At 36.1% G+C, this 26,808-nt stretch overlaps 1 protein-coding gene across 2 annotated transcripts; it reads left to right on the forward strand.

The window, feature by feature from the left end:
- Window positions 1-281: 281 nt before the first annotated feature.
- LOC121431114 (elongation factor 1-alpha 2-like) lies at window positions 282-25,353 on the forward strand. 2 transcript variants are annotated; one of them, XM_041628717.1, is made up of 7 exons: window positions 282-531; window positions 14,282-14,489; window positions 14,939-15,118; window positions 15,989-16,285; window positions 18,320-18,470; window positions 18,763-19,019; window positions 22,408-25,353. In XM_041628717.1, exons 2-7 carry the CDS (start codon window positions 14,346-14,348, stop codon window positions 22,771-22,773), a joined length of 1,395 nt encoding a protein of 464 aa, XP_041484651.1. In that variant the 5' UTR covers window positions 282-531; window positions 14,282-14,345; the 3' UTR covers window positions 22,774-25,353. The 2 variants fall into 2 exon arrangements, with proteins under 2 accessions (XP_041484651.1, XP_041484585.1); XM_041628651.1 differs by lacking the exon at window positions 282-531 and adding an exon at window positions 2,783-2,909.
- The last annotated feature ends 1,455 nt before the right edge of the window (window positions 25,354-26,808 follow it).

Genomic DNA, 26,808 nt, shown 5'->3' on the forward strand with positions numbered 1-26,808 from the left:
ACGATGAAACCAACGAGGGTGTGGAGAGAGAATTTAAGAGGACAAATTCAACGAAAGAAGAAAGGAGGAAGTTTATTGAAAGATGTACACTATTTGTTAAATGTTCGCCGTGTTCATAATCCTAAGATGGCTGACCTGGCTTCAGTTCCGCGCATCGGGGCCGGCAATCCAGTTAATGTATATACAGATCAATGGAGCACTCGAGTGACGTGAGCACGTTCCGCCATCTTTACTGCTACAGTTCCACCAACGTAAGCCACCCCAATCCACCGATCCTACATCATTTGAAATAACGTAATACCCTCTATTCACCGGGAGTCCGTTTCGCCTTTGTGACTGCGGCACATGTGCACAAATTCTATTCTTAATGGGTGGTAAAAAACTCAACTTGGTATCAAATCGCGTTTAATTCTGGCCTTTGCTGTCGGATTCATCCACAAAAGTATACACTCACATCTCAAAATATAGAATTTGTTTGGTTTGGTTTCCGTGCGGATCCCACGACTCTCAAGGGTGCTTTTGAGTGAGAAGGTAAGTTAAACCAATGAAGCTTCAATTCTTAGTAATATAGACATTTAGAGAGTTGAATACCACATTGACATACAATATTTTGTGAGTGTCTGATTCCGTCTATATCCTAATCATGTCCCTTAAAAATATAGTAAGCAAGTCCATAATAAGGCATTCAATGTCGTGCATAAGGGGGGGGGAGGCTTGGGGGCATTGCCCCCACTTAGTTTCACGAACAAGAAACGACAAGGTAAGAAAAAGAAAGCAAAAGGAGCGAGTGATATATATCATTTTTCTCAATATTATGTCAAAATCTATCCAAAAATGAAATTTTATGCTATAGAAATTTTAGCTTCTATGGAACTCTAAATGCTTCATTTTTGAAGCCTTTTCTGTTCGATTCATGTATGCGCCACTGAGATCATTTAGTAAAATAGATAACATGATAACAATTACTTACAAACTCGATAATAAACGATTTTATAATACAGTATTCCAATTATGGATTATTACAGAAAATTACTAAAGCAATCAAATTCGAAGTGAAACGTATATTCTATAAATTTATACAAATTAATCCTTTCATCACTTGACGATCTGGCGAAATATATATATATATATATATATATATATTTATAAACTTATACCCTGCATATATAATAAATATATATATTATATGCACACACACAGAGTTGAGGCCAGAAGTTTACATACACCCAGGAAATTCAAACAAAAGTTGACACTTCATCATAAAATTTACTGTATCTTATGAAACATTTGTGCTATCATGATGGATTTGATATGAAACAAATGAGTGTGTCATGCCCCTTTATCACATTACTTTGTCATCAGGAGCTGAAAAATATTTAAGTGTCATTCTTCCCAAAAAATCTTCCTATTTTAGACTAATCAAAAATAAAAACTTGGCAAAAGCTTTTCATATTTTTCCTAGTTACTTTTTAACACAAACATTTCAGATTACAATTTTTTGTTCAGTGGTGACAAATCATGATAAAAAATATAATATAATCATACATTTGAATTTATATATTTCGATGAAACGATGCTTGAAAATATAACAATAACCATCAATAGAATACATTTGGCATGAATATTAATTTTTTCCTTCAAAGAAAATTTCTTCTGAAATATACTTAAATCCCAACGGCATCCCAATCATGTAAAAGAGCTCAATACGCTCTTTCATTTGATGCCAATTTGGTCATGGTGGTATTTATATTTCTGAAGACATACTCAGTTTTACGATGTTTGAGAAGCGAACAAATTTCACTGAATTCCGTGGATGTATGTAAGCGTTTGGCCTCAACTGTAAGTGTGGGTGTGCGTGTATGTGTGTATGTGTGTGGGTGAGTGTATGTATGTTTGTAAGGGGGTGTGTGACGAAGTTTACCTGTTTCAAATGGAAATAATGAAGTAAGATTAAATTATTTTAATCATTGATATTGCATCCAATAGTCATTGTATGTGCCACAGAGGAGGAGGCAAGGGGCAATTACTCCCATGATATTCAAGCGGGGGAAAAGGGAGAATATTAAGAAAAAAGGAAGAACGAAAGAAGAAAGGGTATGAAAGGGGGGTATGGCGGGCCATGTAATTCTCTAATATCTCTTTTTTCCCCTATAACTCACGGGGGGGGCATTATAACGCCATTTCTAGGTTGTTCTGCCCCCACTCCCAATATATTTTTTGAAAATTTGTTTCGAAAGATCACACATTGAAAGCGAGACTGAAAATTAGTCTGTTTTCTCCATTCCATTACAAGATGCATTATTGTTATAATATCATTTTGCTCTTATAATTTATTTTTGCTCGAAAGCAGAATGATTAGATTCTAAACATCATAATCGACAGTGAGCATAAAAATCAGGATAAAGCATTTTGGATAAATTTGGATAAAGGATAAAGCATTTTTTGGTCATGTTTTTATATTTGGTTTTATACCATTTTCATATCGTCTGTTCCTTGTACAAACCGTGAATGTGATCGTTTGAATGGAATATCTTTTATAGGGAGAGTGATTTTTTTCCCCTTTGTATTGATCTCTTAAATTTGCAGGAGCATTTTTATAACCAAAGTGTGCATTTTGCTATCTGAAAAAGGTTTTAAAAAAGGTCAAAGTGCAATATCATCCTTTATCGACTGAGAACAGAGATTAATGGTGGAAAAAATGATATTAACTATTAGCGTCAGAGTTCTGCGTAGTGAGGAGCATTCATAATTATAGAAATGAGTCATACACAAAATGTGCGTATAATGTAGTCATGCTCGCGGATGTGGTGCAATTCAAAGAGGAGTCACGATTTAATCATACAAAAAACCGTCCATGGTCTATGTAGTGCAAGGATTTCATCATTCGAGAAATAACATCTTCAGACACAGTAAGACAAAACAAAAATCGTATTTGCTTTATTGCAAGATGTAATTTTCGATTTCGAGAGCTTGATGTGAGTGTGTGTTTGGCGCATGCAAGTGTGTTATCAATTAAAAATACAATTTCGTGCCTGTACATAATGATACGACCATGATACTTACCCCTTTGTGTGTGTTTAACAGAACAGTATTAGCATTGTTGCGGGGGCATGTTACCATCGATACGGGCTTTATGCAGAGGTTTCGGATCATGAACATTATGAATTATCATATCATAGCTATTCATTGTGCTGTTAGTAGCCATTCGTTTTTTTACAGGGGGGGAGAAAGGAGGGAGGGAGGGAGAGATTTAGAAGTTACCTATCAGCAGTAGGCTGTAGATTGGACAAGCACCTTCCATTTGGTATCATTTGTGGGGATTATGAGATTTTATTAAAATGTGTATTAAAATGGAAATAAAATAAGAGGGGTTGACTAGCATTGCAACTCTGTTGTAGCCTGTAGGTCTGTGACATTATATGAAGAAATAAAACAAAAGAGAAAAAAAAGACCTAGAAGTTTGATAATTTTTATAAGGTAAACCTCATTTTTTTAGGAACAATTGTAATGTGTGTGTGGATGGGTAAAACGGAATGAAGTAAAATCATGAATTTTTAAGTATATGTATATATATATGTATCAAACGGAATTAAAATATATATATATATATACATACATATACTTAAAAATTCATGATTTTACTTCATTCCAATTCATCCATCTACATTGTGTTGTAGCCAATTGGGGTTTTTTCAGGGGGGGAGTAATATATGTGTATACATATATTTATCTTTATGTTTTAAACATATGATATACATAATATTGATATTATACCCATAATTTTATTTTTCTGTATTCCTGTTTATTTGGCTCCCTCTTTTTCAGGGGGGGGGGTATACCCCGGACTACGATAGTGATCGTGCAGATTTACATTCATAATTGTAATTTGTATTTGGAATCCTTTATTTCTTTTTTAGTTAACTTAAAACCTTGTAACATGTTGTAATTTAAAAAGGATTTCATGCGTTATTGTTTGGTGGATATAGATATCTTGCAGCTTAATAAAATGTGCATATTAACATGATTAAGCTTACGAGTACACAATTAAAAAATGATATGGGTTTATGTGTTGAAAGGTTTCGTATCGACTTGAAACAGATCGAAATCAACAGAATTTTAAGAAATTATTTGTAAGATTTTGAAGGATTTATATAGGCCTACAAACTCCAAGCCTTGAACGCAAACCGATCACTTTCCTCTAAACCCTTAACAGAACCCTCCCCCACCCAGTCCTCTCCATACACAGACTTGATCCCGGCAGACACATACAGTAACACGCAATGTGTTTGCGTCTAGTGTGTATACTACTACTGCAATCCGAATCACACCCACGCACACATAACATACGAACACACACACCAGGATGTACATAAGGAAATGCACTGAAATCATGTACGCGCACGCATGTACATGAAAGTGGTAAAGGGATCAGTCAGATTTGATTTGATTTGATTTGATTTGTTCTGTTTTGTTCGATTGGTGTAGCTGGAATGAATTTACATAATTTTTTTAACATAATAAAATGAAATGTCTACGCCCACATTTTTTGAGAATTTTAGACAGGTACGTTTAAACTCTATAAGTCATACAAGTGAAATTTTTCACTAAAAATAGATTCTTTAAGGGCCCTCCGAGCTGAAAATAATTATATCTATAAAAATAAAGTAACATGTACCAAGCAAAGTGCTGAAAATTTCATCAAAATCTGAAGACAAAAAAAAAACAAATGGAGAAAGGGAGGGGGTAAGACATTTTATACATCTCCCTTTTTTTGAAAGAGTCTCGGTATCTTTGTACTATGTGCCATGATACCATGTTGAATGTGAGGTTGTATTGCGATACCATGATAAAAGAGATATTATTCTATGTTGCAGTGTATCTTCATAGTTTATGCCGGGGCAAAGTCCATGCCAGAAGAGATTTATATTATAGTTCTTTGCGTTCAACGTGATGAACACATACTACATGTACAATGTACTCTTTTTTTTCTCCCCAGACATAATTGTGGGACTTAGACAGCGGAGGAGGTGGGGTACTGAAGAGGGGGGAAGGAATCCTCCCTTATTTTGTTTTGGTGGGGGAAAACTGAGTTATACTAAAATTTGATTGCATTATAAAGAACCTGAAAACATGTTTAAGATATATTTGTAAAGCATATCGGAATGATATAGTAATACTAAATTTCCGACTCGCCATACGGCCGCCGTTGAGCAAATATGACTGAGGTATTAATGCCAATTATGATTATGATTATAAAGATGTCCTTAAATACTGCGCGGGACTCCAAAGCTATATGGAAAACACAAAAACTCCACGATCTATTTATGAAATTCTGCATTAACTCACATTAGGTCTACACATGATAAATACATATCCACACACACCCACACACATTATGCGCCAACTCTACGAACAACACACACCCTACACACACACACACACACACCCTAACCGGATGCATCTATATACATCGTTTACATCGTATCTTAAAGTTTGCACATGTTTAAAAACATAGTGAGTTACATACAAAATTTGACAAATGCATGTTCCTCTTCTCTCTCTTTTCCCCAGAAATATATGCTTTCGTCCCCATACATCATGCTTATAAGGAGATCAGTCTTTTAACTGCAACTTGATACTTAAAAAAAATCCACAGGCATTACCTGAAAGTTCTTTTTATTTGTGTGTGTGGGGGTGTGTGTGGAGTGTTCTCTTTCTCATCTAAATGTTCTGATCTGATCTATTGGAAATTTAACAATAGTTTATGTTTAGATAAAGCTTTTGTACAAGGAATGTGTGAGGAAATCAGAGTGATAAAAACGGAGTGGTTGAAGGAATTTAATACCAAATCTTTCTTTTGGGACTTTCTTAAAATGAAAATGAGAAATTATGCATCGAATTTTTCTAAAAAGAAATCGAAAGAGAGGAGACTCAATATACAAAAACTTGAAAAAGAAATTACATCACTCGAGGAAGATCTAGTGCAATCTCCTAATAGTCCTTCAGTTATCAAAAATATAGAATCTAAAAAAGGTCAGTTAAAGAAATTATATGATGAGTCAGTAGATGGGCTCAAGGTAAGGTCTAGAGCGGTTTGGTATGAAGAGGGTGAACATAATAAAGAATACTTTGAACAGTTACTTCGCTCCAATAAAAAGAAAATTGTAATAAGGGAACTGATCAATGACACTGGGGAAGTAGTGAAAGAAATGAAAGAAATACAGTTAATTCTTAGAGAGTTTTACGGAAAGTTGTATTCAGGAAATTTAAATATAGAGGCTGACTTAAAAGCTAACAGTGTATTTTGTAAAGACTTACCGCACCTAAGTGTTGAAAGTATGAATACTTGTGACGGAAAAATTACCAAAGAAGAATGTTATAAAGCGCTACAAAGTATGAAACTTAACAAATCTCCTGGAAACGACGGGTTTACTGTAGAATTTTATCTTACATTTTGGCCGCTTTTAGGAGGGTTACTGGTAGATGTCTTAAACGAAGCATTTGAAAAGGGTTGTTTATCAACCTCTCAAAAACAAGGTGTTATAACATTAATTTAAAAAGATGGCAAAAATCCTTTATATGCTAAAAACTATAGACCAATTACATTGTTAAACACTGACTATAAGATAATCGCAAAAATAATGGCAAAACGAATAAAGGACGTTTTGAATGACATTATTTCTCCTGATCAAGTTGGCTATATAAATGACAGACACATTGGTGAAGCTATACGTTTGATAGATGATGTAATTTTTCACTGTAACAATTACTGTGAGGAAGAGATTTTCCTTATAGCAGTCGATTTCCAAAAGGCTTTTGACTCTGTCTCACATAACTTTCTTTTTAAAGTATTAGAAATTTTTGGGTTTGGACAGTATTTTTGTTCTTGGGTTAAAACCATGTATAACGGAATTAGTAGTTGTGTTATGAATGGAGGTTTCTCCACTGGTTATTTTGATATTAAGAAAGGGTTAAGGCAGGGTGACCCACTTTCACCGTATCTGTTTTTGGTAGTTATAGAAACCATGGCTCACGCGCTTAGGAATGACAGTGTTATTAAAGGAGTGGAATTTGGTGATTCTGAAGTTCGACAAACTTTATATGCCGATGACATGACTTTGTTTGTTAGGAATGAAACATCAATTAAAAGAATACAGGACATATTCCAAGCTTTCCATGACTTAAAGCCCCAGTCACATATAGAGCCCGGACCACCCGGACCATCCCGGATCTGATCCGGGGTGGTCCGGGGAGAGATCCGTGTTGGCGCCTTGGGCATCCTTGGAGGTCCGGGGTGGTCCGTGTTGGTCCTTGAACGTCCGGGAGGCCAACACGGCAGTTTTTGACTGTCAAAAACATCCGGCGTCATCCGTGGACTGCCGGGTTGGCAAAGCCATCCGGGATGGTCCGTGTAAGTCCGTGTGGCTGCCGTGTAGGTCCGTGTAGCTGCCGTGTAGGTCCGTGTAGCTGCCGTGTAGGTCCGTGTGGCTGCCTGGAGTATCCTTGGCAGTCCGTGTTCTTTTTTCCCATCAAAATCATTACAATGCTATTTACTTTATGAACTTTTCAGTAGTTGTTAAATAGTTGACACAAACATGCTTAATTTATTTATGATTAAATGGATGATTAAATAATTCAGGATATTTTCTTACGCTTTGGAGATTGGCCCCAACCTAATATTTGTAAACTTAGTGCATGTATGAATATTTTCTTCTATTTTTTCTAATATTTACCCCAACTTTGTTATTATTTCACATTTCATTTTTTTTAATATGTTATATGTATATGTTATGTACCTGTTACATCGAAAATTGTACATTAAGTTTTATACTACTGCCCTTCATCGATAGTTATGTGTCAGGACCTGGGCCTATCTTAATTTTGATTATGTTTTCTATTGACTTTGTAATTTTTTTTCCTTTATTGTGATTTCAATAAAGTGATATCACATAAAATATCAAATCAGTGGCTTACCTAGGATTTTCCACGGGGGGGGGGCAAAATCGTTCGCCAAAAAATTTGACAAGCCAAAAAAAAAAAAAAAAAAACCGTTTTCAATCACAAATAAAGGATTTCGTACCCGAAAAAAAAATTGACAAGCAAAAAAAAAAAGTTTTCAATCACAAATATGAGTGGTGGCTCGTCAGGGGGGGGGGGGCAAACTGCCCCCTCCCTCTGCCCCCCGTAGGTATGCTAGTGAATCGAATCGAAATTAAATTTGTCGTTCAAGATTTGAAGTACTTAACGCTACTGTTAAAACCGTAAACTGTGTTGTATAAAAAAACAGCGTTTTTACTGGTTAAGGAAGTTTTGAGTTTTGATATCTTTTTTAAAAACATCATAATATAATGTTGCGACAAGGATGACAAAAAATGAATAAATAAATAAATATCAGCTCATTATTATGAGCAGATTTAATTTGCCGTGCTGGTCAATAAAGCTGCCGTGTTGATCCTTGAGCTGACGTGTTGGTCCGTGTAGCTGACGTGTTGATCCGTGTAGCTGACGTGTTGGTCCGTGTTGCTGACGTGTAGGTCCGTGTTGCTGACGTGTTGGTCCGTGTTGGTCCTTGTCGCTGACGTGTTGGTCCGTGTTGCTGACGTGTTGGTCCGTGTAGCTGACGTGTTGGTCCGTGTTGCTGACGTGTAGGTCCGTGTTGCTGACGTGTTGGTCCGTGTTGACGACGTGCTCTGCCGGCATGGTCCGTGTTGATCCGTGTGAAGCTGCCGTGTTGATGCCGTGTTTACAGTCATCCGGGGCAAAACTATCCCGGACCTCCCCGGATCATGCCGGCATTGCCGTGTTGATCCGTGAGGATCCGTGTTTATATGTGACTGGGGCTTAAGCGGTTTAAAGGTTAACATAGAAAAAACTAATATAATGAGGATAGGAAAAAACAGGAATGACCTGGGAACACTACCATTTGGCAATATTGTAACGGAAATGAAAAAAATTTAGGCGTATATTTTTCCTTGGATGTAAAGAGGATGGAAAACCTGAATTATAAGGAGATTTTGAGTAAAATAAAAAGGATTCTGGGATGGTGGAAACAGAGAGACGTGACAATAATGGGGAAAGTACATTTGCTTAAGACATATGCCTTGTCAAAACTGAATTATGTTTCGTCATCATTAGTTGTTCCAAAGTGGGTAGTAACAGAGATCAAGAAAATTTGTTTTGAATTTGTATGGAACGGAAAAGACAGAATTAAAAGAGACATTTGTTACCAGGACTACGGAAATGGCGGCTTAAGGATGATAGATTTTGATTTATTTGTGAAAACTCAAAGAGTAATGTGGTTAAAACGGTTGCTTTATGGGGAAAGAAATATGGGCTGGAAGCGTTATTTTGACTATAGCTTTAGAAAAGTGGGAGGTAGGTTTATTTCACTCTGTAATTACGATGTTAAATTATTAAATTTAAAAGCACCAGTGTTTTATTTTGATATGTTAAGGGCTTGGCAAGATATGGAGGAAAATCGGAATTTTAGTGCAGGAAAAGCTAATCCAATTTTTTTCAATAATAAAGATTATATTTTGAGAGGTAAAATGATTTTTGATGAAGACTTGTTTAAGAAAAATATTTATCTAGTAGGTCACATTCTCGAGGAAGAGCAGGTGAGAACAATCGATTATTTTCATAATTTAGGTTTGAGTGCTGAAAATATCATGGAAATTTGGAAGTTAACTGATGTAATTTTGAAAAGCGGAAAATATAATGGGAATTTCCACCATTTATGCTCGAATGACGTACACAAGTACAATATCTCTTTGAAGATGTTTGGAAAGATAATTTTACTGAAAGATGTACCTTCTAGAAAGGTTTATGAAAATTTTGTAATAAATTTACAACATCTCTATACTTTACAAATAAGGGATGGCCACAATAATTTTGATGTCTCAAAAAAAGAAATCTCAGGAATATTTATAAGACCTAGAATCACAATAATCTTACCAAAAGTAAGAGAATTTCAATATAAATTACCTAATGGTGCAATATACACCAACGAACATTTGTTCAAATTTGGTTTTAAAGATACTAATATCTGTTCATTCTGTAAACATAACCCGGAATCTTATGAACATTTATTCTGGCTTTGTAATGATGTTAAAGCTTTATGGCAGAGGGTCATTGAAAAACTTAGTTTGATAAAGCTTCAAAATGCAGAGTGGAAAGATATACATGTGGGAATTAATGGATCCGATCTTGAAGTGAAATTTTGTAACACGGTAATCTTTTTAATGAAATATATCATTTTTAGATCAAGGTCAGTAGGTAGAGTTCCTACTCAAGAAGAGAGTATTCAGAGAGTCGTAGAATATCGAAATGAAGAAAAAGCAATAGCTATTAAAAGGAACAAGTTAGACAAGCATTTATTAAAATGGGAGAGAATGTACCGAAATGGCAGGACTGAGGGCGATATCCAGGTGTGATTTGGGAGAAAGTGACTGTGTAGGTGTGTGTGAGGGTGTATGTGTGTATGTGAGGGTGTGTGTATGTGTGTTTTTTGGGGGGAGGGATAATGAAGTTTTCCTTTGGGATGGGTGATTCTTTGGGATGTTTTTTTTTTTTTACTTGTCGATTTCTTTTTTGATTTGCTTTGTTTTTGATGAGTGCAAGCCAAGTAATCTCATATAGTTTTATATCATTGTTCAATATTTGATACATGAAAGGAAAAGTGTTAGGCATATTATATGTATTTTTTAAGGGGATCCTAGTGTCAGTATATCTATTTGTTAATTGGTTTGTTTTGGATTTGGGTCTACTTTGTTTTGTTCTTTCTTTGTATTCCATGTATAAATAGCCCTCCACAAATGTGCAAGGGAAGACTTTTTGATTGGGACGGGGGGGGGGGGAGGAGTGGTGTTTCAAACATTTTTATAACTGATTTCATTGTTTCTCCTTTAAGTTATATATGATTTATGCTGGTATTAAGTTAGTGAAAAATGTCCAAATATGAAATGTAAAATATTATGTGTTTTGAAATGTTAATTTGAAATGTTATATATTTTTGTTCATGGAATCAGAATAAAACAATATGAAAAAAAAAATCTTTGCTATTGGTATGAGTGTCGTGATTGCATAAGTTACTGTTTAAGATACATGTATACAGAGTCGTTAGAATTATAAGCAAGAAAAAAGCCAATCAAAATTAATACGCATATACGCGTCCTCATTTTTTGCAAGGGAGATAACGTTCTTATAAGGTTCCAACGTAATGTTATTGTTCGAAATAAATTTCTCACATCGAACTTGGTTTATGATTCATATATTTAGTCATATTAATTGTCTCCTCGATATCTCATGCGCTTTCCATTAAATACTGATTGCACAATAATCTAGATTGTCCAGCGTCATTGGCGTATGTAAATGGGGGATCATCAATTCCATGGAGGTGGAGGAGGTCTTTGATATTATTCGTCATGATTTTATTCAACATCAATAGTGTAATAAAATAGAGATATTTAAAGGTCAAGTCCTACTAGAAAATTGTTGATTTAAATCAATACGAAAAAATCAAAGAAGCATAACGCTGAAAATTTCATTGAAATCGGATATAAAATAAGAAAGTTATGTCCTTTTAAAGTTTCGATTATTTTTCACAAAACAGCTACATGTATATATGCACAGCTCGGTGATATGCAAATGATAAAGTCGATGTTGTCCCCCACTCACTATTTCTTCTGTATTCTTTTATTTTCTGAATTATTTCAATTTTTACAGATTTGACAGTAACAACATGACTGAACCATTTTTTTTTAAACAATGCTAGTTCCACATGTTCAGGGAGGAATGAAACTTTATTTCACGTGACAATGAGGAGAAAATATAGATATTTTAAAATGTCATAGCTCTTTTATTTTACATCCGATTTTGAGGAAATTTTAAGCATTATATTCAATTCAATTCAAATTTTATTTTCATTCTTCAAAATGATACAAATAAGTACAAGATAGATTGATTCAATTTAAATAAACAATAGCATGAACAAAATTCAATATTGGAAGAAAAAAAATACATATTTGAAAGTAATTTAAATATAAATTAACATACATGTCAAGTTAAATCAATATAATCAATATCATTAGATATAACTGAATCAATGCAATTATATATCATAAGAAGAATGGAGGGGTCCACTGAAAAGCAAAGCTTGTATAATGTGGACCCCTCAAAAATAGATACAAGGAATATAGAAATATACGTAAAGTAATACATGAAGATAACGAAAAGGCAAGTAATAATAGTAAATAACACGAAACAACACAACACATGAACATGAGGTGGACAATTAGTACGATAACAACTGCCTAGACTATAAAAAGAAAATAGAGATAGGGAGAGGGATGCAAAGCTAATTTGCTGCATATATATTATGTCTACACATACATACACACACATACATACACGCATACATACATATATACATACATACATACACACATATACACATACATACACATCAGGGGCCGCGGAACCGGGGGGGCTTCAGCCCCCCCCCACTTTTTTCCAAAACCGTGTACAAAAACGTAAAAATGGCCATATGATTGTAATTTTTAGCATGGTCAGCCCCCCACTTTTGGCTCAGTCCCCCACCCCCCCACTTTGAAAACCGTTCCGCGGCCCCTGCACATGCTAGTTGGATTCCTCTCTTTTTACTCAATGTGACTTTTTTGGGGGTAGACTTGTGCTTTAAACAAGAGCATCATAGATTTCGTGCCTTGGTTCCCTTCCGTTTTCCATTCCTTTGTTAAAAATGTGCCTTCCGTTTATTGGTGAACTTCGCTTTGAGAAGGACAAGGTGAACTCTGCAAGCTAGCGTGGCATGCAGTCTCATTAGCATGGCTGTGCGATTTTTTGATCCGTGGTTTATCTTTTCATGTGAGCATGTTGAATGTAATATCTAAAAGCAAATCACGTGATCTCGGTAACAGGAAAGCCACGTGGCACTGTACACCATTATTCATGCCGGGGCAAAAGGCCAGACGAGACGAGATTATTATACTCCGTTCTTTGAATGAAGTCAACGCTTCTATGCATATTACGCTATACCTCATAGGCTTATTCTAAACAAACATCATATCAATATTGTGTTCATGTTTGATAGGATTGTGATCAATGTAAGACTATTTACAGGATACATTACATGATCACTGTCTCAAAGACCAAACAAATGAAAGTAAAACTAAATTGACACAGCTCAGATTCATGCAAATTGCATATTAATACTTGGATATACTAAAGCATTGACAAATTTATTGATTGTTAATTGTTAATTGAAAGTATGTTTAAGTCGAATATTATTTGCATCTTTCGTCGGCATAACGATAATTCATTTTGTAAAGTTGGAGGGATATTCCACGAAATGCAATAATTCTATGTTAAGGCGGGTCGCATGCGTTATTGTATACTTATTTTTCTCCGTGGTGTCACCCTGTGACCCCCTTGATTGACGCCCATGCTCACCATATCGATTGGTGCGTTGCCCATCACTCAGCATATGTTAAAACGCCATCACTCTTCCTTCACCACACATGTTTCAATCAGTACATATTTTGGCTTAGGTTTTTCGTACATATTTTCCAAGCAATACAATATTGCAGTAACTGTACTATTTTAGGTAAGGCATTGATATAATTTTGTCGATTTTTTTGTTGGAAATAGTATCTAGCTTTCTGACATGCAATCACTAAATTTGTTAATATCTTTGTTTTTTCATCCATGAACAATAAAATGGGTTACCTTTCCAGCTCGGTTGGCACCCTGGCTGACTGAAAGCCTTATACAACTAAATCAAAAAAAGTTTTTTCGGTTGAGCCAAGTTTTGAATTAGAAACTGTCACCGACAATCGACCCTTTGAAGAAGACGATTTCATCAAGATTTCTTTATTTTCTTCAGACTTGGGCATGTTTGGAAAAAAAGTTCGTTCAGAAATGTTTTGGACAATTCAGCCGATCCTATACCCATCTGATTATTATGGCTTACGGAAATAGAATGATATGATAATTGAGATAATGTTATATTTTCAGTTATGTTATTGTGAAGTTGATCAATAATTAATCTGCCAAAAAGTTTAACTACTTTGATTGGTAGGACAGGTATTGGTCTAACATTTTGTCGTCACTTTAGTTTCTTTCCATTTAGCGGGGTTGCTACCTGTATCTGCGAAGATGAACGATGTGCTATTAGAATAGCCCAGAGTTCGGTTTGTCTTTTTATAAAATATTTGTGTTAATTTTTCCAAAATAGTAAATGTTATTTCTCCGTTGTATTTCCTAGTATTGCCGCTGCAGAAAAACTCTTCCGATTCTCTGTGTTTCATCTGTAACACCAAATATCTATCATGGTTAAAGAAAAGATTCATATCAACATTGTGGTTGTCGGCCACGTCGACTCCGGGAAATCTACCACTACCGGTCATCTCATCTACAAATGTGGTGGAATCGACAAACGTGCCATCGAAAAGTTCGAGAAGGAAGCTGCCGAGGTAGGCTCATTTTTATTTACTATGATTAAATAAAAAAAACATAAAAACATTAACAAAAAAAAACTCTCATGATTAACTTAGGAATTTGGTTTAGAACGTAATTGATATCCTCTCGAATAGGAAACGAGTATGATGATGTCTGACAAGAACGTGTTAGCCAGAGTGTATAGTCTTTCTGCTCATCTACACCGAGTAATTATATTTTGGCCGAGGGGGTTCTTATAATCTAGGTGTCGACTGATAGATGAAGCGGCGTAACCTTTTTATATTTATCTTCGTAATGTACGTCCGTACCACTATCTTTGACTCTACTTTCAAGTATATACTCCACCACCAAATATTCTGAGTGGTAGCTCATGATAATCCAAGATCCCCATTTATTACAAGTCCCTTGTTTCTTTCCATTGCAAATCTGACCATTAGTTTTGTTATTATTTTTTTTCAACCAGATGGGAAAGGGATCCTTCAAGTATGCCTGGGTTCTCGACAAGCTGAAGGCGGAACGTGAACGTGGTATCACCATCGACATTGCTCTCTGGAAATTTGAAACAGAGAAGTACCAAGTCACTGTCATTGATGCTCCTGGCCATCGTGATTTCATCAAGAACATGATTACTGGAACCTCGCAGGTGAAAAAAAATATGATAAGACTAGAAACATACTAAGCTAACCAACTTTACCCTACGCTTTGTGAAAATTATCAGTCAACTACACGAATGTTCGGGTCCAATTTTACCGATGTTTTATGACATTTATAAGCCACATATCCAAAGGGTCAGGTAAACTGGATACGACTTTTCGGGAACTTTTTTTTTGGGGGGGAGGGGCATTTCCTCGAATGGTTTGGTTACGCGATTACCCGAGCTGTTGGCACAAGCCCATTATACATTATTATACTTTTGGCAATGCGACCGAGATTAGTGATGCCATAGATCTAGAAGTATCCTCCCATTTGTAATGTACCCCATAACATCTCCATTTTGTTCATTCTAATGATAGTACAAACTCTTTTTCCATGACATATTTATGAAACCACTATGGCATGTCCTCCCAATGGAAAAACAAATACATGATCTATGAATAGAATTGATTAAAGTGGCAATGTATGGAAAAGTAACTGGGGAGTTTTACAAGCGTGGCATCACAGATGTAGGTTGTTGGTCGCATTTGCCAAATAAAGGATGTCCTCATCATTAGTGATCTTAACATTCAATAGCTCATAACTTTCTTATTATTTGCTACGTTATTTTACTTACTTTTCCCAAACCATCGTTTATTTGTTTCTTTGATCATGTTGATATTTCCGTTTTCACACAAGCTAGTAGTAACCCTCGTTTCAGGGTTTTATTCTCCGCCGTACATGGCCGTAAGTCTACCAATAAAATACCTCGCTATCTCGTCAAGTATAGACAGCTTTTTAAAGAGATTCGCCGTGTACGATGTTCTTATTATATCACAAGATTTTGTCCCTTTCTTTCTTTTTATTCAATATTATCTAGGCTGACTGTGGTGTTTTGGTCGTTGCTGCCGGTGTTGGCGAGTTCGAAGCTGGTATCTCTGCACACGGGCAGACTCGTGAGCATGCCTTGTTGTGCTATACCTTGGGAGTCAAACAGCTCATCGTCGCCATCAACAAGATGGACAATACTGAGCCCAGGTTTTCCGAGGCCCGTTTCAATGAGATTGTGAAGGAAGTCTCTGCCTACATCAAAAAAGTGGGCTACGACCCCAAGGGTGTTCCATTTATTCCCATCTCTGGATTTCACGGCGATAACATGCTTGAGCCTTCGGAAAGTGTAAGTCTTTCAATCCTATATACGCTCTTGGAAAGTTGTTGGCCAAGGAATGAAGAAAAAAATCTGCAGGTTTGACCAACCGGGACAAACGCTAAAAAGATTTTTTTTTCTTACATTGGAAAAAAAACATGTGATGACGATACATATCTGGTTTTCACTGATGATCACAAAATGGCCACGTGTGTCATACCATAACTATATAGGTTAAGGACGATCTCTCCGTTAATTCACATAAGGACTGAACATTTTTTAATACAGCTTCAGTCAGAACCAATTAAAGATTCTAATTCAGTATGTGTTGTAGCAACAGCACATTTGTTGTCTTGTTTAATTTTATCTTCGGTAGCCCCTTCATATTCTGTAGCATGGTATTAATGATGTCGGACTGCAGTAAACAATTATTGAAGAGGGGGAAAAACAGAGAGTAGCAAAACACAATTCATGTCCTACTTTTCTTGCTATTCATTTTGATGGCAAAACTTCATAGCATATTAATTTTACCACCGGCTCCCTACTGACTAGAGCTAAAGTCAAGCACTGTGTTCCTTTATATCTTACTAAATTGGAAACGATAGTTGTGCAACTATGCTTGCAGCTAAACGCTTCAAAAAAAATTCCCGTGAAATATACACACTGGCTGCACTATTCATTTAAACCATTAAAGTTTTATCAACGCCAATGATTATCATTATTTTTGTTCAATTAATTGAGCCAGGTAGGTAGATAGCCCGCCGGCTACTTGCATCATTACATGAAGAAAACGGACGGGCATCAAAGGAACAATAAAGTGGTCCCCTTGCCAAAAACTATATACACTCGGTAAATAAAGTTCTTGGACACTTATAAAAGTTGAAATATTCCATATAGATATTTGATTAAAGGCAAATTATTGTATGTCAACATGACCAGACAATCTTCCTCTTCTAGTATGACATGACATTTCCATGTGAACAGTCATGCATGGGTGGTTAAATGCTTTAAACAATAGCAATGTCAGTAAAAAGAAAATTGCAAGAAATAGATCAGTCAGTGCATGACTGGTTACAGGCATTAAACAGTAGCAATGTCAGTAAAAGAAAATTGCAAGAAAAAGATCAGTCATTCTTTCAGTTGTTAAAGTTTATGTGGCATAAATATCCATTATACGATAAAAGCAAACTTAAAGTCAAATACCATTCTAAAAGAGAAGAGAGTTATCCACCTTGGATGCATCACTATTCCATTGGAATTTTAAGTCAATGTTAGTCGATGAATTTCAGATCCGATAGTTGGTGCAGTGACAAATCGCCTTCTCAACGCACGCATCCTTATCCTCCTATCTTCTGCAGGGGTGGTGGCCCTAGGTCGACCACTCCTAGGGCAGTCTCTAACTTCATCAGTAGCCAAATATATTTGAAATTGTTGTTGGTGAAACCTTGTAATAACGAGCCACTTGTCTAAATGGCTGCCCAGACTGCAACATTCCTATTGCTCTTTCTCGCTCTTGGTTGGAAAGCTTCATCTTGAAAGTGAGTGTCCAAATGATCCATCTCATTATGCATCTCATGATGCATTCCTAAGCATTCAATTCAAATGATAACCACCCGTTGAAATTGATGAATGTATGCCTACAGGAAGGCCATGATCATTAGCACTTGGATGGTCTATTTCTTGCAATTATTTTTTACTGACATTGCTATTGTTTAAAGCATTTAACCACCCATGCATGACAGTTCACATGAAAATGTCATGTCATACTGGAAGAGGAATATTGTCTGGTCATGTTGACATGTAATAATTTGCCTTTAATCAAATATCTATATGGAATATTTTACCTTTAGTAAGTGTCCAAGAACTTTTTTTGCCGAGTGTATTTTGGATGGGATTACAATTTCAATTTCTTGAACATGAATGAAATTGATTGGTCTCAAACCTACAACAATATTCTTTTGAAAAAAAAGAAGAAGCCATGATTAAATCATACAATCATGGGCAAAACGGTGTAGTGAGAATGGATTCAGCTATTTTGTCAACGAAACACCTTTGTACTTACAGATGCCTTGGTTCAAGGGGTGGAAGATAACACGTAAGGCTGGAGACGCAAGTGGAGTTACCCTTTTTAATGCACTTGATGCCATTGTACCTCCTTCGAGGCCAACAGACAAGCCTCTTCGACTTCCCCTCCAAGATGTCTACAAGATCGGAGGTACGTAACGAAGTATTACAGCTACTCTCACTGGTTCCTATATAGGGTGTATAATGCACCGGCACTTTGTTTTATTGAGCTTTGTTTTTTTATTGACGAGCAAGAAGGGGAAAAAGGGACCACACTTGCGTTTAGAATTTTGTTTCCACGGAAAAATATTTTTCCTATATACCTCACGGAAGGGGAAGGGGTGGCCCGCACTTGGATCCGCCACTGGTTATACCTTTAATGCGATATAAACTTCTCTGCTTTTGATGATGATTATTGAGTTATTCTGTCTTCTAATATCCAGGCATTGGAACTGTTCCAGTGGGTCGTGTTGAGACAGGAACAATGAAAGCTGGACTTGTTGCTAATTTTGCCCCTGTCAATATTATCACTGAGGTGAAATCAATTGAGATGCACCATGAAAATTTAGAAACGGCTATGCCAGGTGACAACGTTGGTTTCAATGTCAAGAACGTCTCAGTGAAGGAACTCAAGAGGGGTAATGTGTGCGGAGACAACAAGAACGACCCTCCAAAGGAAGCAGCGGAATTCAAGGCACAGGTATGCGGGTGATGTCGGGATGAAAATAATCAAATGATTATTTAATATTTAAATGATTATATCAATGGCATATTCCTCATCATAGTTATAGACCAGGGGTGTTTTACAAAGTGCATTGGGTTCATGTACCGTTTGTCTTTATCCAGTAGATGCTGAATCAGTAATGTTCACAGCTGTGAAAAGAGCAGAACAGTAGAAGTGGGTTTTAAAATCCTCTATTAAGTATAACTTAGAGTTGCACTTAAAGGACCAGTCCGCCACACAAAAAAGTTGATTTGAATAAAAAGAAAAAAATCCACTGGCAAGCATTCTACCGAAAATTTCATCAAAAATCGGATGTAAAATAAGAAAATTATGACATTTTTAAGTTCTGCTTAATTTCACAATATACTGTAGTTATATGCACATCCCGGTCGGTATGCAAATGAAGGAACTGATGACATCACTCACTCACTATTAAATTTTCTGTCGTATTTTATTATAAGAAATAAAAAATATAAAATATTCAAATTTTCTCCTCATTGTCCTGTCAAAAAACGTTTTATTTCTCCCTGAACATGTAGAATTATAATTGTTATAACTATTAAAGAAATAGTAAGTCTCATTTGCATGAGACTATATTGTGCATGTAACTATTTTGTGAAAAATATGCGAAACTTTAAAATGTCATAGCTTTCTTATTTTAAAGCCATACTTAAATCTTTGTGAAACACCCTCTGGGGAGTTTTAACATAGTCTGAAAGCGGAACATGAACGTGGTATCACCATCGACGTTGCTCTCTGGAAATTTGAAAAAGAGATGTACTATGTCACTACCATTGCCATGATTGCAGTGGCGTAGCTACGGGGGGGCTGGGGGGCACGTGCCCCTGAGATTTGGTGTGCCCCCCCTCCCAGGTGCCCCCTGAAAAAATTGGCAGAGCAAAAAAAAAGGAGAACGAAGAAAAGGAAAAAAATACAGAAGAAAAAAAGAAGATGAAAATAAGAGGAAGAAGACGAGTGAATAAAATAATGTGAGGGGAAGACTTGCAACAAAAAACAAGTCTTTCATGTTACCATATAAAATTTTTGCTTGCGCTTCGAACCAGAAACACCTGTTCGATGCGATTTACATCTTGCTCAATAGGCTGATATGAAGCAAGTTTTGAAGTCAATATACAAAACATGTTTTAGCTCGGACATCGAGCTTTCATTATTTTTTTTCATTAACAAATTTAAGTGTTCTGTAAAATGTCCGTTTTATGGTCTCCATATCAGCATTTTATGCTCACGCTGCGTGGTCACATTCCATAATGTTCCACTAAATAAATGTATTCAGAATGCCCAGATTCTAGGTTCTAAATCTAAAACATGCGCGACAGCCTGCATGTTCTTTATTTAAAATGTACTTAAATTATCCAGTTTCACATCAGAATATCAATGATTGTCTGCTCACGCTTCACGATCGCATTATTAATGCTACCCAATTAACTATATCCTATTTATAATTTACACAATATGAATAGAGTGTCCCACTCTTAGATAAAAAAAATTTCCATTTTCTTCGTCTCTCGCTTCGCGCTCGCATCAATTGTTTAGTTACATATATACCTATCTCATTTATTAATAAAAAAAAGTGCTTAGAATGACCATTTTTAGGTTGGAAAGTAAAAAATTTGCTCGCGCTTCGCGCTCGCATTATTGAAATATATACCGTCTTCGTGGGTAACTGCAAGCAGTCCTTAAAAGATCCCTTTTCGATAATGCTAAAAAATAGTTAATAAAATTTTCCGCTCGCGCTCGGCGTTCGCAGTAACCATCTAGTTTCATACGAATCTTGTTCAGGACCACACATAACATTGCCCACAATATCGCTCGCGCTCGCACTTTTTATAAGGTTTATGAGATTATTTCATGTTCATGTTGTTTTATATGAATAAAACTAAGAAGTGACTGATCGGGGAAAATATAAGTGAAGATAATTTCGGGCCCCGTCCCCTATTGGCGAAGGTCGGATCCACCCTTGTGACACATACACATACACACACCGGAAAAAATGTTGCCCCCTGAAAAAGCAAGTGCCCCCCCCCCAGGAAAAAAATCCTAGCTACGCCACTGCATGATTGATACACCTGACCATTTCGATTTCATCATGGACACGATTAGGCTAAATGGAACCACATAGGTGAAACAAAAAAATTGAAGAAAAAAAAATATATATATATGAACAGGCTGATCATGTTTACTCGGCGCTTGGTGAAAATTATCCGTCAGATACACGAATAAACAGAAAGTGGATTAGAGAAACTTCATAATTTATGACCTCGACCTTCGTGTATCTTACCAAAGTGCCACTTTAAAAGTGGCACTTTGGTAAGATACACGAAGGCCGAGGTTCTCATATCAAGGCCGGATATCATGCACGATTGTCCGGGTTTGTTAAAGGTCATTTCACCCCCACAATAATGTTGATTTGAATAAATAGAACAAAAATGAAACTAGCATAACGATGAAAATTTCATCAAAATCGCATATAAAATAAGAAAGTTATGATATTCTAAAGTTTTGCCTATTTTTTACATAACAGTTATATGCAGAAATCAGTGACTTGTAAACGAGACAGTCGACGATGTCCTTCTCTCACTATTTCTTTGTTGTTTAATTGTTTGAATTATACAATATTTCATTTTTTTTACAGATTTGACAATAAGGACCAACTTGACTGAGCCATATAGTATTATGCAATGCCTATTCCACATGTTCAGGCAGGAATTAATCGTATTTCACTTGACACTAAGGAGAAAATTATAATATTCCATAATTCATAAAAATATACAAAGGAAATAGTGGATAACGGCATCGTCATCGGGCTCCTCATTTGCATACCGCCAGGATGTGCATATAAAATGTCATAACTTTCTTATTTTACATCAGATTTTGATGAAATTTTCAGTGTTATGCTTGTTAGATTTTTTTCTTTTAATTCAAATCAACCTTTTGTTGGAGTGGACTTGTCCTTTAACTTGAAAAGAAACTAGAAATACAGTCTACACCGCAGTCGTTATTATTACGATTCACGTCGAAGCCAATTATTATTTGAAATCGAAAGCAACGTTTGTAATACCTCAGTCACATTTGCTCTACAGGGGCCGTACGGCTATTCCAAAACAGCTGTTTTATTCGTTTTTATTAAACCATCTGTATGAAGCTATTACACAAAAAAGATGTTAAAACGGCTGTTTTCGACTAGCCGTATGGCCGCCGTAAAGCAAATGCGACTGAGGTATTATAGCTTAGGCTAAAGCAACAAGTATTTTTGATGCAGACAAACAATCCTCGGCCTCGGTGGAAGACCCCTGGTCATGTTTCCTTTCTTGTGAACATACGCGATTTTATTTCCTTCTTACAGGTAATCATCATGAACCATCCTGGACAGATCCATGCTGGCTATTCCCCGGTTTTGGATTGCCACACTGCTCATATTGCCTGCAAGTTTGCCCATCTCCTAGAGAAGATCGACCGTCGATCAGGCAAGGTTCTCGAGACAAACCCAAAGATGGTGAAGTCTGGTGACGCTGCCATTGCTACATTGGTTCCTACAAAGCCGATGGTTGTCGAGAGCTACGTGGAATTTCCTCCGCTTGGTCGGTTTGCTGTACGTGACATGAAGCAGACCGTTGCTGTAGGTGTGGTGAAGGCTGTCGAGAAGAAGGAATCATCCGGCGGCAAGGTGACCAAGGCTGCTCAGAAGGCTACTGGCAAGAAGAAGAAGTAGCATGATGCTTCTATAAAATGTCATGATTAGAGGGGATGGGGGGGGGGTATGTCGCACAAAAGAAGTCACAAGTTGTATAAGTTTCAAAATCTAATTTTTATGATTGATTTTGTACGCATTTATGATACATAATTATCTGTTACCTAGCTTATTAAAGAAAATAATAATGCGAGCACGAAGCACGAGATTGAAATTTTCCAATGTACTGACCTGAAAACGGAACAATTTAAATCGTCAACAGGGTGCATGCCTATCTCATAAAACAAATAATACCAGCAAGAAACGCGAACTGAAACATCTTTGTATATTGACTTTAAATTCAAGTACTTGCACTTTGATCAGGAATACTATGCCGATCGCACTAAATAATATACAGTCTTGTAAACGGCATAAAAATATACCCCGAAAGGGAACATTTTATGCACTCTAATTTTTCACGAAAGAAGTATAGGCAGACCTGAAAGGGCCATTTCGAGGACTATCTGGCTGTCTAAATTCATGAAAATATGTAATTATCGAGCGCAAAGCGCGAGCTAATTGATCTGAAATTGATCTGAAAAACGGGACATTTTAAGCATGGTTTTGCAATCACATTTAAGATGTGTATCTTTCAAAACAAACTAATGAAAGTGAGAAGCAAAACTGAATCATTTGTGCGTGTGTGTGTATTAACTTTAAAATAAGGCGTATCATTACTGAATGGGATATGTTTCTCATTAAACAGGCAATGCCAGCGCAAAGCGCGGAGAAATAATCATGTCGGTAGTGACGTATGTAATTAAAGCTGTGCTTTTGTCAGTTTTCCATTCCACTTCTCTCCAATAATTGTAACCCCCTTTACTTGTCTTCTTCTCTTTCTACCACCCTTCCTTTCCTTCTTTGTTATCATCATATTCTTCTCATATTTTCTTTTATTTCTTGCCATTTTTCCTCCTTTTTGCGCTCCTGGATCTGCCAAATGGCTTTGACTCCGGGTGAGCAAAGCAAAAGTGAATCATGAGATATAATTAAAATAAAAAGTGACTACCTATTTTTCACTTGAACTTCATAAAAGCTTCTGGGGTGGGGCCTTTTATGATATAGTTAACAATTTATAATGATTATTATCCACATAGAAATAATCTATTCCAAGACAGAGTATTGTCATTACCCCCAGCTTTAGCTCGAGCTGCCCTACAGAGTGCATTCAAGGGAATCCTTCACCGGATCATCGGTGTTTAGTGCTGCACAATGTGGGTGAATTTCATTCTAAAGAAAACCATGTCGACTGGGATTCGAGGCCACGTCCCTCTGATTAAAAGAAGAGAAACATTACCATGACGCCCCCATATTACATCCGAGCCAGAAAATTTACAATATAGCTGATTAGTGTCGAAACATGTGATTCTAAACCTATCAAATATACACAGAAAAACATGGGAGTGGGAAATTGTCAGAGTTGAAGCCTATTTCAATACGAGGGTGTGCAGCTGCTGAGTTAATGAATCCGGCACTGCTTACTGTGAATCTTTGAAATTGAAGCCTAATTTCATCTAACTATAATTCTAATTCATTTGGTTTTGTACCAGCCATTTAAGTCATGTGAACCACGCAGCCATGTCCATGCATAGTATGCTCTTTAACGCAAGTGCCATTTATGTGATACACATTCGGCTTATATACAATCCACTTTGGTCTTTCAGCGCATGGAAATGTTTATGTACTGATGTTATTTTGTTGTACCCTTCCTCATTACATCAATCATCAATTCCGTGAATCCCTTATCATGGACAATCAGCATCAAGAAGAGTGTAGACATTCATTAAAAAAAAGGAGAAAGAAAGATATATAGCAGCTGAACCATATCCTCTTAAAACCTATTTGTACTTTTGGTTCTTTTCCCAAAGTCGATATGCCTTTTCCAATCATTATATTAATGTGTGCCCTTTACTTGATTACGATATGAAAGATACGAAAATAAAAATATGTTGAAAGTATAGATTTTTGTTTGTTTGATCGTGTACCCGATCCAAACAAGATTAAATGTGTCATTTTTGTCTTGCTTATTATACATAACTTCATCTCAAGCACTGAATGAGCTGGATATGTTAAAGACTCGTACAATCTCTCTTTGTAGCTTTCTCTAAATTTGAATAAAGAGCTGAATAGGCTATTTTACATTAGAAAACAAAATGAAAATATAAAGAATGAAAATGAAAATGTCAAATTTAAATTCTAATGACTGCAAATGCCAAATCTGAATTGTAATAGCGGAAAGGGAACATTCATTAACCACTACACATTTGCAATGATCATGGATTTTGAACGATATTGGAGTATAATTTACACAACTCACGACCCTTTACCAATGATTTAGGCAAGCTTAAATCTTGACTTTTCCCATATGGTATATATAACAAAATAAATTAAATAAAATTATTATAATCGTGTGATGGTTTCATAGGTTTACATAACTTACAAATGTAATTTATACCACAGACTGCTTAATAAATCTCTTTTTGTTGTGAAGTTCCTCATAGCCCTTTTTCGTTGTTGGAAATATTATTTCGTTAAAAATGAAATAAATAAAATTAAAATGAATCATATTCCACTGTAGTCTTTTTAAAATCCAAAAGGCAAGAATATTTCAAAGACTCGCAACGTTTTGCTTTTTATTACATTAGCGTATTTTAGCATCAACTTCGTAGACGTTTTTAAGAACGTTGAGAATCTATTAAAATGCCCGTCAAATCACAATGGATAGATTAGAGGTCATTGTCGAAAGTTGGTGAACCGGGATCTATCGTCTTAATGTTCGGACTGGACGAAAAATTGCAAATAATGTCGTTTGCCCAAATGGTACGACACTGCTGTTTTGATTCACCGATTTTCGACAAAGGCTGCTTCGTTATAATTGTGAAGGACATTTGACAAAAGATTATCAGCGTTATGGAAAGCGTCTGCGAAGATATTGCTAAAATGTCCTGTTAATTATGAATCTGGGGAGCGTTTCATGAAAGGACTTGTCGGACGTTTTATCCGACAAGTCCCATTTTATCCGACAGTTACCATAGTAACTATACCTTTCAGCCAATCAACATCAGAGAAAGATGTCAGATCTGACTACTTGTCGGATGAAAATGTTGATGAAACACCCCCCTGATGACCCCTCATTTTTGTAGGCATTAGATGGCTTCATTTTACTTTAATTTTTAATACATTTGGTAATACGTACCTGTCACACTTTATATGCGGTCCTTTACCATGTTTACCATGTCATATCCCCAGAAAATATATATATTATATAAATGGGCAACCTGGATTATGACACGATATTTGCTCTAGACCTGCAACAATCGCACCAGACTTAATTTCGTCTTAGATGTAGGTAGGGTTAGGGTTGGAATATGGGCAGGGTATGGTCTTAAACCCAGGGTTCAAGTTGGTCATTTGATTAGTATGTGGAATTCAGAGCGGAGCAAACTGGATGTATTCTTTGAAGCCATGGAAATAAAAGCAATCATTATGGTGAGTCTTGTTATATTTTGTATTTGTTCCATTCTTAAATTGCATTCGTTTCGTAAGGAGTGTAACCTATACTACTAGAGACTATATCTGCTAGTCGTAACTAAAATGTTCACTCTTCATGAGGGTCATTATAAGCCATTAAGTTAAGAAATATTCATTGTCAGTGCATCCCCCCCCCAAAAAAAAAAAACACGACAATTATTAGAGATTCATTACAACTAAATCACAATGCCAATGACACATAATCATACCGCATAGAATTTCCCCTTGCATAGAACTTGAATGATTCCTTATTCACACATGAGTGAGTAAAACCAAACTGAATACGAAAAAAGGCACTTTGAATTGCAAAAGAAAATTATGTCTCTCAAAAGTTTCATATTTTCTCTTTAATTCGATACCCTACTCAAAACAACCAAGGAATGAAAACGAATGTTCGGATTCTTTGAAATAGTGCTTGCATTTAATTTGTAGATTAATCAAAATAATAAATGCCCCATCATGCATGGCAAAACTGTATGCACCGTT

The sequence above is a fragment of the Lytechinus variegatus genome, chromosome 1 (genome assembly GCF_018143015.1).
Source record: "Lytechinus variegatus isolate NC3 chromosome 1, Lvar_3.0, whole genome shotgun sequence".
In the NCBI taxonomy this organism is placed as follows: domain Eukaryota; kingdom Metazoa; phylum Echinodermata; class Echinoidea; order Temnopleuroida; family Toxopneustidae; genus Lytechinus; species Lytechinus variegatus.

Excerpts from the sequence above, each read along its gene's own strand:
- LOC121431114 (XM_041628717.1), top strand. The coding sequence starts at position 14,346 with ATGGTTAAAGAAAAGATTCATATCAACATTGTGGTTGTCGGCCACGTC. Across the intron at positions 16,286-18,319 it reads TGCTTGAGCCTTCGGAAAGT|ATGCCTTGGTTCAAGGGGTG; the intron begins GTAAGTCTTTCA and ends TTGTACTTACAG. Across the intron at positions 19,020-22,407 it reads CAGCGGAATTCAAGGCACAG|GTAATCATCATGAACCATCC; the intron begins GTATGCGGGTGA and ends TCCTTCTTACAG.